A 12,983-nucleotide genomic window follows, 5' to 3' on the forward strand; every position below is an offset into this window, starting at 1 on the left:
AGAGATAGGGAGTGGCAGGTCCATGGAGGGATATGAAAACAAGCTTGAGAAGTTTAAAATCAAGGCGTTGCTTGACCGGGAGCCAATGTAGGTCAGCGAGCACAGGGGTGATAGGCGACTGAGACCATTAAAAGAGCAAACTGGGCCAATGTGAACATGCAACTTTCCAACCAATGGTTTTTGCAAGTGCCAATCTCCCTGTGTACACTAGATAGGAAATTCAGCCTTCAGGTTCCATTGCAGTGAATAAAACTATCAGTAAGCATGCAGTACGTGATGTCCCGTGACAGACGGTGTGCTTCTCATGGCCGACCATAAAGAGTTGGAATTTGGTCTCGAGTTTCTGGAAATTTCCTTGGAGCTTCTCCCACTTGGCTCCTGTAATTTTGGCAGCTTCTGCACATGAACAAAGTTGCTGCTGAACTTTCAGTGGTGGAGCTGGACAAGCCCCAAGTGTCACACTTGCCGGTTGGCTGAGTTCCAGTGCTGACGCATCCCGCCACCATTTGGACTGCTTTATCTGTCCATCAATAGAACTGCATTAGAAAAAAGACGTGTCCAATTGAGAAACCAATTTGCCAACAGCGGCTGCATTTCAGAAGCGTGTCAATGATTGTTAAAGCACCTTGGGACATCCTGAGATCGTGAAAGGCTCTATATAAATGCAGTTTCATTTTAAAAAGGACTGGAGTCCATTGCAGTGAAACAAACCATCAGTAAGCATGTAGAAACCTACTCTTGCCAATGTTAGCATGGTTTTCAGCATAACATTTCCAATCACATATCGTTAATCTTAGCCCTTTATCAGGTCGTGGGAGGGATGGGGAGAACTTTGGTTTTGGGAAAAGCATGGAAATTTAGCAACACAATACTTTGTGTTTATTTTCTAGGATTATCTCGAGCAACAGGTCACACATTGTGAAACTACCACTGAGCAGAGTAAGTGGTTTCATTCCATTGAATAACGTTGGTCAAGTTTGTCATGTGTGTTATAATGATATAAAGGCCAATCCATTATATGGGACTGTGCAAACACACTGTAGGCTCATTTATTACTTCGAGAGACATGTGAACAGATATACATGGATAGAAAGCTTGAAGGCATCAGAGCTGTGCATCTGTGTTCTGTCTCGTGAAACTGAAGCTGGATCACATGACACACTTCCTTTAAAGTGATGACATGCTGCTAAGCTTTTAAAGGCACATTACAATAAAATTTGGCTAAATTTATCACATTGTCCCACATATAGCATCATTTAAAAGGGGAGTAGCATTTTGGACTAAAGCAAAATGTTGGAAATCAGGAATAAAGCAGAAGTGTCGGAAATACTCAGCAGGTCAGGCAGCATTTGTGGAGAGAGAAACCGTACACACTTCTGGATGTTAATATTTCATCAGAACAGTTAATCTGCTCGCCTGACTGCATGACCATTGGATAAAGTATGTGCATTTGAACAGGTTGAGTGGGATCCCCTTCATTTAAACAGCCTGCTATCTAACTAATGTTGAAGGTGGCATTGACCTGGTGAGAAGTGACTGGCGAAGGTTTGCAATGGGCGTTCTCCTGATCAACTACAACGTGTCACTGGCCTATGGTGATCAGACTGTGATATTCTTTAATTGCATATCCTCGAGATAACTGGGTCTAGGGTTTCCTCAAGATAGCACTCCTGTTCACCAGTGTCACCCCAGCAAATCCTGGAGTGGAGGGTGGGTTGTGGCTTAAAGCTCCTGGGTTTCTGCGTGCAGTCAACTGCTTTGGGATCCATTGTATCGGGTAAGGCGTCCCACTCGGTAAGTCCATCCACCAGCTCCTTAACGAAAAGAAAGTTGGAGTCTTTGGAAATGCAGTGGGATTCCAGTGCCCAACGTTGTGAAGGAACGCACAGCTGGGGCCTATTGAGTGTCTCTTGTCACTCCTGATGGGGGAGAACACCGGATGTGGCGGCAGGTGTGAGGGAGCCAATTGGCCATCCCCCCCACCCTTGTGCCGACTCCCAAAAAAAAAGGGTGAAATCCAGGGAACATCTGCTTATGGAGAATCGCCAGGTGACTGGCAGCTTTGGGATTGTAGTAAGAATCAATATTGGAGCAAATAATTACCTCTAAACAAAGTGAGTGCACCATGATTGCCTGAAGTTATTCAGATGACAACTCGTGGTCCTTTCTTTTTGGCTTCTCTCCCAAAACGAGCAGATTTACAAGGAGACAATACCCCAGTAAAATAAAAGGCAGTTTGAAGCAGCCTTCAGGTTGGCACTCATTCCCATTGTGAACTTGGCAGCCTTACCTAATGAAGCTCAAGTTAAACTATGTGGTTAAGGCGCATCATCACTGTAGCTCCTGGGACCTTAATATTGTTGCCACATCAGGTGTCATGCACAACATAGAATAAATTGAGCAGATATTGCTGCCAACGTTAAATGCCACTTGCAGCACCAAGTCATTAAAAATTGATTCTATTTTGCGACAAGGCATGTGTGAGCTGTTGATTCAATGTATAATATGCCTGCCTTTGCGGAGCAGCCAGAAGGAATGTTGACAATCCCCAAATGGTAGTTTGTGCCAGAAGAAATTCCAAAAGCTTGAATTTTGTGAACCACAAGCTGGTGCTATTTCCTTATTTATCTAAGATCGATGGCGTTGTGCCATCCTTATGCCACCTTCCCACTGGGCCATGGTGCAATGGCGTAGAAAGATTTCAAGATCGAGCTTTGTGTTTGACATCCTATTGTGAAGCTCCTTGGCCACATCTCCACTCCCTCGTTCCCTGTGTCACAGTGCAGAAGCTTGTATCGGTGCCAATGGTGGAATTAAATATCACAACATTTTGAAATACTTGTAGTGCCAGGGGGCATGTGGTGGAGGAAAATTAGCCCGTAATGAAACTTCAAACTGGATTGAAAAATATCACATTAACTTTGCGGCCAATTATTTCAACCAGTTTGGTGTCTGATGTTAAATTTTTGGAGCCAACTCCAGAAAATATAGAATGAAGAAAAACCTGATAACTTCCCCAGTGAAGACATCAGTGTCAAAAAGCTGAATATCTCCAAATTATCACACTGATTACAAGGGGATTTGGTTTGTGAGTGAGACATTGAAACATACTTTACTTTGCATCTTAAAAATTCTACTCTTGCCTGGTCAGTCGAGGTATTGTCTATTGTAGTACGGAGCAACACAGACCAGGAAGTCCCAGTTGTGTTGCACTGCTCCTAGGCTGGGGAGAAAATAACCAGCAAGGATTCCTGCTTTCAGCTACAGTCCAGTTATCTCCACCAGAAATTGCCTATATGTGGATATTATCTAGCTCGTCTTGGGATGTTTCCACTAAGATGGTCAATGAGGTGACGGAGAGTTGGTGGAGAGCCATACTCTGGGACACCTTCAGGAGACTGGAAGTGGAAGAGCTCAATGTGTAAAAGATTCCTCATCAGTCGAGGTTGGTGAGTGAGGGGGAAAGAGAGATCAGCTAACTGTCTACAATACCGTGACTGCGTGAACCTGCCATGTCTTTCTCTTCACAGCAGTTGAAATTCATGCACACGTCGCATCAGTTCCTCCTGCTGAGCAGCCCCCCAGCCAAGGAGGCTCGTTTCCGCACAGCTAAGAAACTCTACGGCAGCACCTTCGCTTTCCAGTGAGTTTCAGAACTTTTGCCTTGCTGATTTAGTAAACGAGAACAAACAAAAGCATTAGCAAAGAGCCCATTCCAACAATAGCTCGTTTGATTGTTATATTTTCTCATTCCCCTGGGTGCAGCCCTTTTTAAATGGTACAAGTTGTACGATGCAGAGAGCGCCTGCCTCAAAGGGTGGGGGAGGCCGATTCAATAGTAGCTCTCAGAAGGGGAATTGGATAAATAATTGAAAAGGAAAATAAAATCCAGGGCTGTGGGGAAAGAGCCGGGGAGTGGAACTAATTGGATAGTTCATTCAGAGAGTTGGCATAGACACAGTGGCCTAGACCTTCCATTCCCCTGAAAGCGGGGGCCTTTGTACTCATGAGGTAACCAGAGGATGCACTGGGGGACCGCCCCACCCCCACCCCCATCCCCCTCCCCCGCCAAATTCCCCACCTAAGGACTGAATGGGAATTACCTGGGAAGCTTAAACTTCTGTTGAGAAATGACCCTGTCCCCAAACCCTCCGAAACTCCAACTTAAACTGGATGCTTTGGATGGTTCCAACTTAGTCAGCAGAGTAGGTACAGTAGTTAGCCAGGAAATGTTAGAAGGATTAAAGACCACTTCTAACCCTTGGGTAACTATGATACTGACTCCCAGCCCCCACCCCCACCGCGACTGACACCCTAACCCTCCTTAATGTGGTGGGAAGGTGGTATGGCTTCACTTCCCCGGTTTACAAGTTACAGTATCAGTCTTCACAAAATCAGGGAAAGTGGCTGCCGACCTCTGATACCAATTACAGGACACAGAGAATGAATCCATGATGATAAATGTGCAACACGTTGTACAATGACTTGCAGTACCTCAGCAAAGCCCTGCAATTATAAAGCACCGAATCACAATCTCAGCATATCCAACTTGTTTTATGTCAAACCCAGTGAATTACTTTTGAAGTGCAGCCACTTTTGTTATGTGAGTAAAGACAAGTTTGTGCACTGATCCCACCATCGATGAGATGAATAATCATCTAATTAACCGGGAGAGTGGTCAAAGTGTGGAACTCACTACCACATGGAGTAGTTGAAGTAAACAACAGAGATATATTTAAGGAGAAGCTAGATAAACATGTGAGGGAGAAAGGAGTAGAATGATATGTTGATTAGATGATTAAGGTGAGAGGAGGCTTGTGTGGAGCAAAACGGCAGCATTGGGCCAAATGGCGTATTTCTTTGCTGTACCTTGGCCAGGACATCTGCTGAATTTCCTCTTCTTCACAGTGTCCTGGGGTCATTTACATCCACGGGGACAGGGATTTATCATGCCAGCCAAATTATAGCAACTCTGGCAATTCAGCACCCCTTCAGTGCTGAACTGAAACTAGATTATATGCACAAGTCCTGGAGTGGGGCTAAAACCTATAACCTGCTGACTCCGAGGCAAGACTTTCGCCACCGGACCTTAAAAAGCCTTTTGACATCTGCCTCTCTGTGTTACTACCCCAGAACATGTGATGTGTCTGTTTTCTTAAAGGTGGAGAAACGCTACAAGTAATGCTATTATTTTCTAGTAGTGTTGAGGATTGAAATGTTTTGCTACCTAATGAACTTGTGCTAAAGGTTGACTCTCTTTTATTCTTTAACAGTGGCTCACACATTGAGAACTGGCATTCTATTCTGAGAAATGGCCTAGTCAATGCATCTTATACAAAATTGCAAGTAAGTATTCCCTAATGAATGGGATAAAAGAATATCAGTTGCGTCCCTATTGTCTCAAGGCTATACAGAGCATTCTGTCAGTTAGAACATAGCGGTCAGTTTTGACCACCCTGCTCTCCGAAGGATATAACAAGCCTGCAGAGATTGCAGAAGAGATTTACTTAGGTAATACCAGGGATGGAGGGCTTTAGTCATAAAGGAGAAATTGGGGTACCTTTCATTGGAAAAATGGTTAAGAGTAGATCTGATCAAGATGTTCAAAATTACTAAGGGTACTGACGAGGTGGTTTATTTCCACTAGTTAATAAGTTAACAAGAGGAGAGACATATTTTAAGGTCACCAAAAGAATAAATGGAGGGGTCAGGAGAATTTTATTGTATTTATTGTAGAGAGCAGTCAGGGTATGGGATGTCCATCCAGAAACAGCTGAAGCTGGATCCATTGTAGTTTTTATAAAGGAAATTGATAAGCATTTGAAAAACAAGAAAATGAAATGGTATGGAGAAAGGGCAAATGACTAGGGCCAAGTAGATCGTTCTTTCAGTGAGCCAGCACAGATGCGATGGACTGAATGGCCACCTCTATCCTGTAAACTTCTATGATTTAAACATGATCATATTAAAATGACAGATTGGCACAATGGCTAATCCTAGGGTGTAATTACATACGAACATACGAAACAGGAGCAGAAGCAGGCCATTCGGCCCCTCGAGCCTGCTCCGTCATTCAGCAAGATCATGGCTGATCTGTTTGTGTTTCAAATTCCATGTTCCCATCTACCCCCCGATAACCTTTGATTCCATCGCCTAACAAAAATCTGTCTACCTCTGTCTTAAAAATATTCAATGATCCTCCACTCCAAAGCCTCCACTGCTGTCGGAGGCAGAGAGGTTACAAAGTCCCACAGCCCCCTGAGAGAAAACATTTCTCCTCATCTCTGTCCTAAAAGGGCAATCTCTAATTTTAAAACTGTGCCCCCTAGTTCTGGACTCACCCACAAGAGGAAACATCCTTTCCACGTCCACCTTGTGACTGCCTTTAGATAGTAAACTGGCCTGAAGACAAGTGCTGAAGTTCCCTATTGATCTTTGTCTAGCTCTGCTTGATCAAGTAGAGGTTCCACATGGGTATAGCACCATTCTTAGATGTTAAGTATCTTGTAGAGAGAATTGGATTTTCCACACTCTCGGTGCATTTAAATAATTCCCAAGAGGTTCGCACCCACCGAGTGTTTTGTTACTACTTTAATTATGCTCCATATGGTGTTGAACCCAAGCAGTGTGCTACGCTCTGCTCCATGTTGCAGTTCTAAACATCCCTTTGAATAAAGTTTGAAAGGGCAACCCAATGTGAGGAGATTATAACCAGCCAGTTGTCAGGACGATGTTTACCCGGAGGCCAGATTCCCTTTCTGCTTAATAAGTTTGCTTTTGAATAATCATTACTTTCCTTTTTGATTCTTTCCCCAACTTCAGACTTGCTACCTTTTAAAGGAGCCTCCAGTCTCTCCCTGTTTTTTTTTTTGCCCCAACCACATGTTGGTGGGGAGACAGGCAAAAGAGTCTGAACTATGGACGTGACAACACTCGTTGTAAACTTGCTTTGAAGTCAGTTGACAGGAAGTGCACCTGTATCAGGGTGAGATGCCTGTATCTCTTGCTTGATGACCCTCCCCTTGTCCCATGCCCCCTCCCCCCCCCCACACACACACACACACACACACACCCCCAACCCCGCTCAAGAAAAATTGATACTAGGGATTGGAAATAGAGCAGGAGTTGGGAGAAGTCTTGGCCGATGTAACCGAATCAATGGTGAAGGAGTGAGATCTTAAGGAGTCTCGTGAGGGTGGGAAGGATATAGGAACAGAACTGCACACACACTGTGATGGCTAAAGGCTGTATCCATAATGGCATCCCAGAGGGCAGGCTTATAACATCTGAGTTTGAGCTTGAAGCCCTTTTACCAGCTGGTGGTGAGATTAAATATGTTCACTGTGGTTTCCAAATAATAATGAAGAGAAGCATTGAAGCAAAGGAGAAGATCATGAGCAGAGAACAGTGGAATTTACCCTTTTATAAATAATAAGGAATAATTAGTTTGAACAATTGTTCCCCTCATCCCCTGGGAAATTTTGTTTTGGTCACCGCTCCATATGCTTTCCGGCGTACAAAGCATGATGTTCATACTCCATGCAGCTTGCTGTCCATGCAAATATTGTGATATACTTAAGCCTTTGATTACAGTCCAAGTATTTGCTCATCTATAGTCATAACGATCACACTGCTGTCTCTTACAAGCTGCACGGTGCAGCCTATGGCAAAGGAATCTATCTCAGCCCAATCTCCAGCATTTCTTTTGGATACTCAGGTAAGTGAGTTTTCTCAATTCAGCTGCCCCGAAGCGAGTTTAGTCTGTCATCAGCTCCTAAATATAACTCCTCCTCTTTTTCAAATGGTCCGCCATTTCGATTCTCTCTGCTGTGGAAACGAATGCAGGACTTATCACAGCAGCTCCTTGCTGTACTATTCTGGATTAGCTACTGAGCTCCTGAGTAGTAAATTCCCTTCAGCACAAACAGCCACTCATCTGTTATGTGGTTTATCATTGCCAAAGAAAAGCCTGCAAGCAGTACAAAAACACCGAAACATTACCGAGAAATTTAAGAAGTGAAATTACTCTTTGCAACAAATGTGACAGCAGCTTTTAAAGAAAATTCACTGGATGCTGTTTTAATCTATTCATTAACTAATGAAAGCAGGACTTAAGGTTATGATAAAACTGAGCATAAAGGAGTGTCATGGAAATGTGCCAGTGTGTTTGTTGCAAATATGGCTGAGAGCAATTTTAACTCCCTTCATTTCCATCTAATTCTGTTAATATTAATTGTTTGGTAGCACAGAACTTGAGTATTGTTGAGAAAAGACACACACTGTCGAATCTTTTCATCTTACACTCATCAGGACAATTTGCAAGCGTGCCAAATTGTAAAGGGAACAGCAATTTATGCTTCTCATGCAGGAAGGAATACACACTTTACATTGGCGTCGCTGGGATTGCTACAAAACCCCTGCCTGAAATGTGATGGGTGAACTTTTAACAAATATGGTGGAGCTTAGTATTTATTGTCTGATACAATTGTCTTTGCCATTACGCAACCCGATGTGGGGGTATCTTATTTCTTTCATCAGTCTTGGAGCAATTCTTAATTTAACCCAAAAGCTTTGCTTGGCTAAACTGTTAGTAGATACAAACTGACCTGATGAGTAATGTTTTCTGAGTGACTGAGATCATGCAACTACACAAGCTAATAAAATATATAGTTTATTTAAGTTACTATAACAGCTTAATATCTTCACGTGACATTCCGCTACCGGTTATTTTAATGGAAGCATTAACCTATTCAATACAAATGGACTTGCATCTCTTAAAATAATGAGGAGTGGATTATCAGTGTTTGCACACGAGTGTCACACCCATTTCTAGACTTAAAATGTTTTTCACACAGCAACACCACTTTCATCATAATTTTTACAGTCCTTAAGCATCTATTTTTTTTGCTAAAGTAGAAGTAATGGAAGATTCAACCTACAACTTCTTTCCTCTGACTATTATCTCTCGTCTAATTTTCCACAAAGGCCACTGCTGAGCAGGAATGGGAAGTGGGGCTGACCTTTCACCCCTATCCCAGCCCCACCATGCTGAGATTGTCTGTAGTGTTAACAGTGTCGCTGTGGTTGAGGCCAACCATTTCAGCACAAGACTGGGAACTGAATCCAGGTCTTTGCTGGTCTAAATTCCACTCAGTGAGCCATCATTTTACTAAGCGTTGCTGGTGTTTCCTTTACCTGTTTGCTGAGATTTTTTTTTAAAAAAAAAAGAAAAATAGCACTGTGATCATTCTTTTGTGAAGCGGGGCAGTAAACAAGAGTTTCCTTTGTAGGAATGGGCAAAGGACAGCATCGCATGCCATCAAAGGATGAACTGGTGCTCCACTACAACCGGATGAACACAATTCCCCAGGTATTAGTACCTCATTTCCTCCCTGGTCTCTGTAAGAATAGACCCTGACTGCAAAGCTGCATTGCTATTTACTAATGGACATGATTCCGAATTCTTGTTAAGTCGGATGATTGAGTGGAAATGATGGGTCTGGGATCTAAACAGCACAATTTAACCTGGTCTCTCTAGTACAGCCATTCAAAGAATGGAAACTGACTCCCTTTTACAACATTTTAGCTTCCTCATTCTATTTCTGCTGACTTAAGTACGTGGACATCTCAGGTAATATAATTCAAAGTGAGCATCAGCCTGGGGTATATTACAATTTTGCTCTTATGGACCAAGCACTGGGGAGTCTAGGGTCTAGGGCACAGATGTAACGTTAAGCTGTCCATTTGCTTTGTATCTTTAAGGCCACTGCTCAAGTCTGGTCTCATTCGGTCCTAGGGTCAGTTACAGGTTGAAAGTTTCTCCAGAGTGACATCTCTCGAGTATCTCACCCTGTTATAACTGACGTGATGATTCTGCTCTGCAGGGAGTATGCTAAGAGTTTCCTCAGCTCGTGCTGCTGTTTCTAATGTTTGGCCCAGGTATGTTGTGGGAGTTTTGCTAATCCTGATGACACCACAATGAGGCTTGTATCAAAGATCACTTTTTCACCTTCAATCAAAGTCTTTTATGGCAAGTTTTTTCTATCCATCTGTCCAGTTTCCATTTGTTTCATAAGGCATTGCATCTTTTGGCAAATGAGAACACGATGGTATGCAGGTTGCTCTAAACAACCACTTTCCCAAACAAGCACTGGGGAAATAATGTTTCCCAACTTCAGTTAACACAGTGCAATGAGCTGCAGTTAGTAGGAGGACATAAACTCTGGGTCACCAAGGACCCTGGGGTTTAAGATGTAGTGGCAGGAATGTGTGGTAGGAGGGAAAGAGTGAGTTCAGGGGTAGCTGCTCTTTCTGGTAATTATGGTAACAATTATGGTAGGAATGGTCCTAATTTGGGAGTTCTCCACTCGCCTTAATGGCGATTGCTTCAATAAAAGGTAATTATTTCTGGAGAACGTTTTATGCAGATTTGAACAGAGACACAGGGTAGAATTTTCTGCCTGTTGGGTGGGCGGAGAAGGAGCGGCCGGGTTTCCAACTCCCGAGGATAGCGGGAGAGTGCGGGTGGTGGTGGGCGTGCACAGACCCCCGGGTCCTATGCCGACCCGGCAGTCTGCTTAAAGGAAGGTCTGGCAGCCTCCCGTAGGCTGCTCACAATGGCCAGTTCGAGGGCGCACTACAGGGGGTCAGCTGAGCAGGGCAGGCTGGAGGGAAGGGCAGAGGAGCAGGGCAGGCTGCAGGGTCTGCCCCAGGAGCAGGGCAGGGTCAGCCCCAGGAGCTGGGCAGGGTCAGCCCCAGGAGCTGGGCAGGGTCAGCCCCAGGAGCTGGGCAGGGTCAGCCCCAGGAGCTGGGCAGGGTCAGCCCCAGGAGCTGGGCAGGGTCAGCCCCAGGAGCTGGGCAGGGTCAGCCCCAGGAGCTGGGCAGGGTCAGCCCCAGGAGCAGGACAGGCTGCAGGGTCAGCCCCAGGAGCAGGGCCAGGCTGCAGGGTCTGCCCCAGGAGCAGGGCCAGGCTGCAGGGTCTGCCCCAGGAGCAGGGCCAGGCTGCAGGGTCAGCCCCAGGAGCAGGGCCAGGCTGCAGGGTCTGCCCCAGGAGCAGGGCCAGGCTGCAGGGTCTGCCCCAGGAGCAGGGCCAGGCTGCAGGGTCAGCCCCAGGAGCAGGGCCAGGCTGCAGGGTCAGCCCCAGGAGCAGGGCCAGGCTGCAGGGTCAACCCCAGGAGCAGGGCCAGGCTGCAGGGTCTGCCAGTGGGGGGCCAATGTGCCCCTCGTTTTTCATATGAATGCCTTGCTGCCCTCTTTGAGGAGGTGGCCGCACGGCCGGAGTTGTTGGTTCCCCAGGATTGGAGGAGGAGGCCCCCCCCACATGACCAAACGTGCCTGGGAGGAGGTGGCGGAGGTGGTGAGCTCCCGCGATGTGGTGCGGTGCACCTGGATCTAGTGTCGCAAGCGCTTCAATCATTTGTTGCACTCTGGAAGGGTGAGTACCATGTTAGCATTGGGCATTTAACCCAGCAGGGAGACTTAGCCTTTGAGGACCCCCCGCCAAGTCTCACTGTCGTGACTGCATTGAATCACGTTGGGCATTTTTCCTACGCTGGGTGGACAAGCAGATAGTGCCCATGCTTATATCAGCCTGAGTGGTTCATGAGGAGATGAGTTCTCCCCTGCACCATGTGTTGCTCTTAGTCACACATGACTAGTCTGGGGACAACCTGCAGGAGATGTAGCTAGGCACATACTCAGAACTCCAGCACATCCTATTCATGGTGATGAGGTTGTGGAAGGGGAGCCTCAAGGTCTCAGGCCAAGAGCCATCTGCTGCCCTCAACGCTACATGTAGTTGCGCCTCCTTGCTATGGGAACAAAGACCGTGTGGTTCCTAAAGTGATGTACGCAGCATGTATCCAAGGTGGCCATTGTGGGGTTTGGGAGCAGATGTACTATCTTTGTGTGAGTGATCAGCAGTAGTGGGGAGAGGAGGCACTGGAGGCCTGATATGGGCCACTGTGGTTGGGGTACAGCGTGCGCGTGCAGAGTCCACGTGCAAATTGCCGTAATGAATGGTGGTCTCTCTTTCTCAGGAGAATAATGCTCACAATGCATGTGAGCGTTCGCGGACTGGAGGCAGCCAGGCCCAGCTAATGATTTTAAGCCATTTTGAACAGGAGGCCCTTGAGCTTGAGAGGTGCCATGCGCCCTGGTGAACTGGTGTCAGTGAGGCTGGGGTGGAACGGCCAGGTATTTGAGGTCAACAATGAGATCCGCAATGTCCTCCCAACATCCATAGCGCTGATGATTGTTTGAATCATTATTGTTGTAACATTGCTCGGTCACAGAGTGATAGAGTCAGAGTGTGGGTCATAGACAAAGGTCCCTCAGCCCTTTGAAGACGTGTATGTCAAGCACCTTCCACAGTCTCCATGGCCTTGTATGCCCTGGCATCGCAAGTGCACATCCAAATACTTATTACATGTTAGGAGGGTTTCTGCGTCCACCACCCTTTCAGTCAGCGCGTTCCACATTCCCAACACACTCTATGTGCAAAAGTTGCTCATCACATCCCCTGTAAACCTCATGCCCTTTACCTTAAATCAATGCCACCTGGTTACTGATCCCTCTGCCAAGGGGAAAAGTTCCTTTCTGTCGACCCTATCTATGCTCCTCATAATGTTATAAAGCTCGATAGTTACCCCTCAATCTCCTCTGCTCCAGGGGTAATAACCTCAGTCTATGCTATGTCTCCTCATAAGTCAAACTCTCCAGCCCAGCCAGCATCCTGGTCAGCGACCTCTGCACTCTCTGCACTCCAATCACATCCCTCCCGTGAAGCCCTGATCGTAACTGCACACAGAACTATAGCTGTGGCCTAGGCAGCATTTTCTGCACTTGCAACATGACCTCCCTGTTCCGACATTCTATTCCTCGACTAATAAAAGCAAGTATGGCATTTACCTTCTTAAACGCCTTATGTACCTGTCCCGCTACCTTAACAGGCCTGTCGACAAGTCCAGGCAAGGTCCCTCTGA

General features: G+C 45.9%; 1 protein-coding gene across 9 annotated transcripts in view; it reads left to right on the forward strand.

Annotated features, from left to right (window-relative positions):
• parp6b (poly (ADP-ribose) polymerase family, member 6b) overlaps positions 1–12,983 on the forward strand; it is a 121,785-nt gene that overhangs the window by 97,843 nt on the left and 10,959 nt on the right. For 4 of the 9 annotated variants that reach the window (XM_078532246.1, XM_078532247.1, XM_078532243.1 and 1 more), the window contains 5 exons: positions 891–939; positions 3,531–3,643; positions 5,274–5,346; positions 7,648–7,717; positions 9,291–9,370. In XM_078532246.1, coding sequence (XP_078388372.1) covers positions 891–939; positions 3,531–3,643; positions 5,274–5,346; positions 7,648–7,717; positions 9,291–9,370 — 385 coding nt within the window. Of the gene's footprint in view, positions 1–890; positions 940–3,530; positions 3,644–5,273; positions 5,347–7,616; positions 7,718–9,290; positions 9,371–12,983 lie in introns of those variants that run through there. The other 5 variants (XR_013573802.1, XR_013573801.1, XR_013573803.1 and 2 more) reach the window with 4 other exon arrangements.

The sequence above is a fragment of the Cetorhinus maximus genome, chromosome 30 (genome assembly GCF_964194155.1).
Source record: "Cetorhinus maximus chromosome 30, sCetMax3.hap1.1, whole genome shotgun sequence".
NCBI classification, from domain to species: Eukaryota; Metazoa; Chordata; class Chondrichthyes; order Lamniformes; family Cetorhinidae; genus Cetorhinus; species Cetorhinus maximus.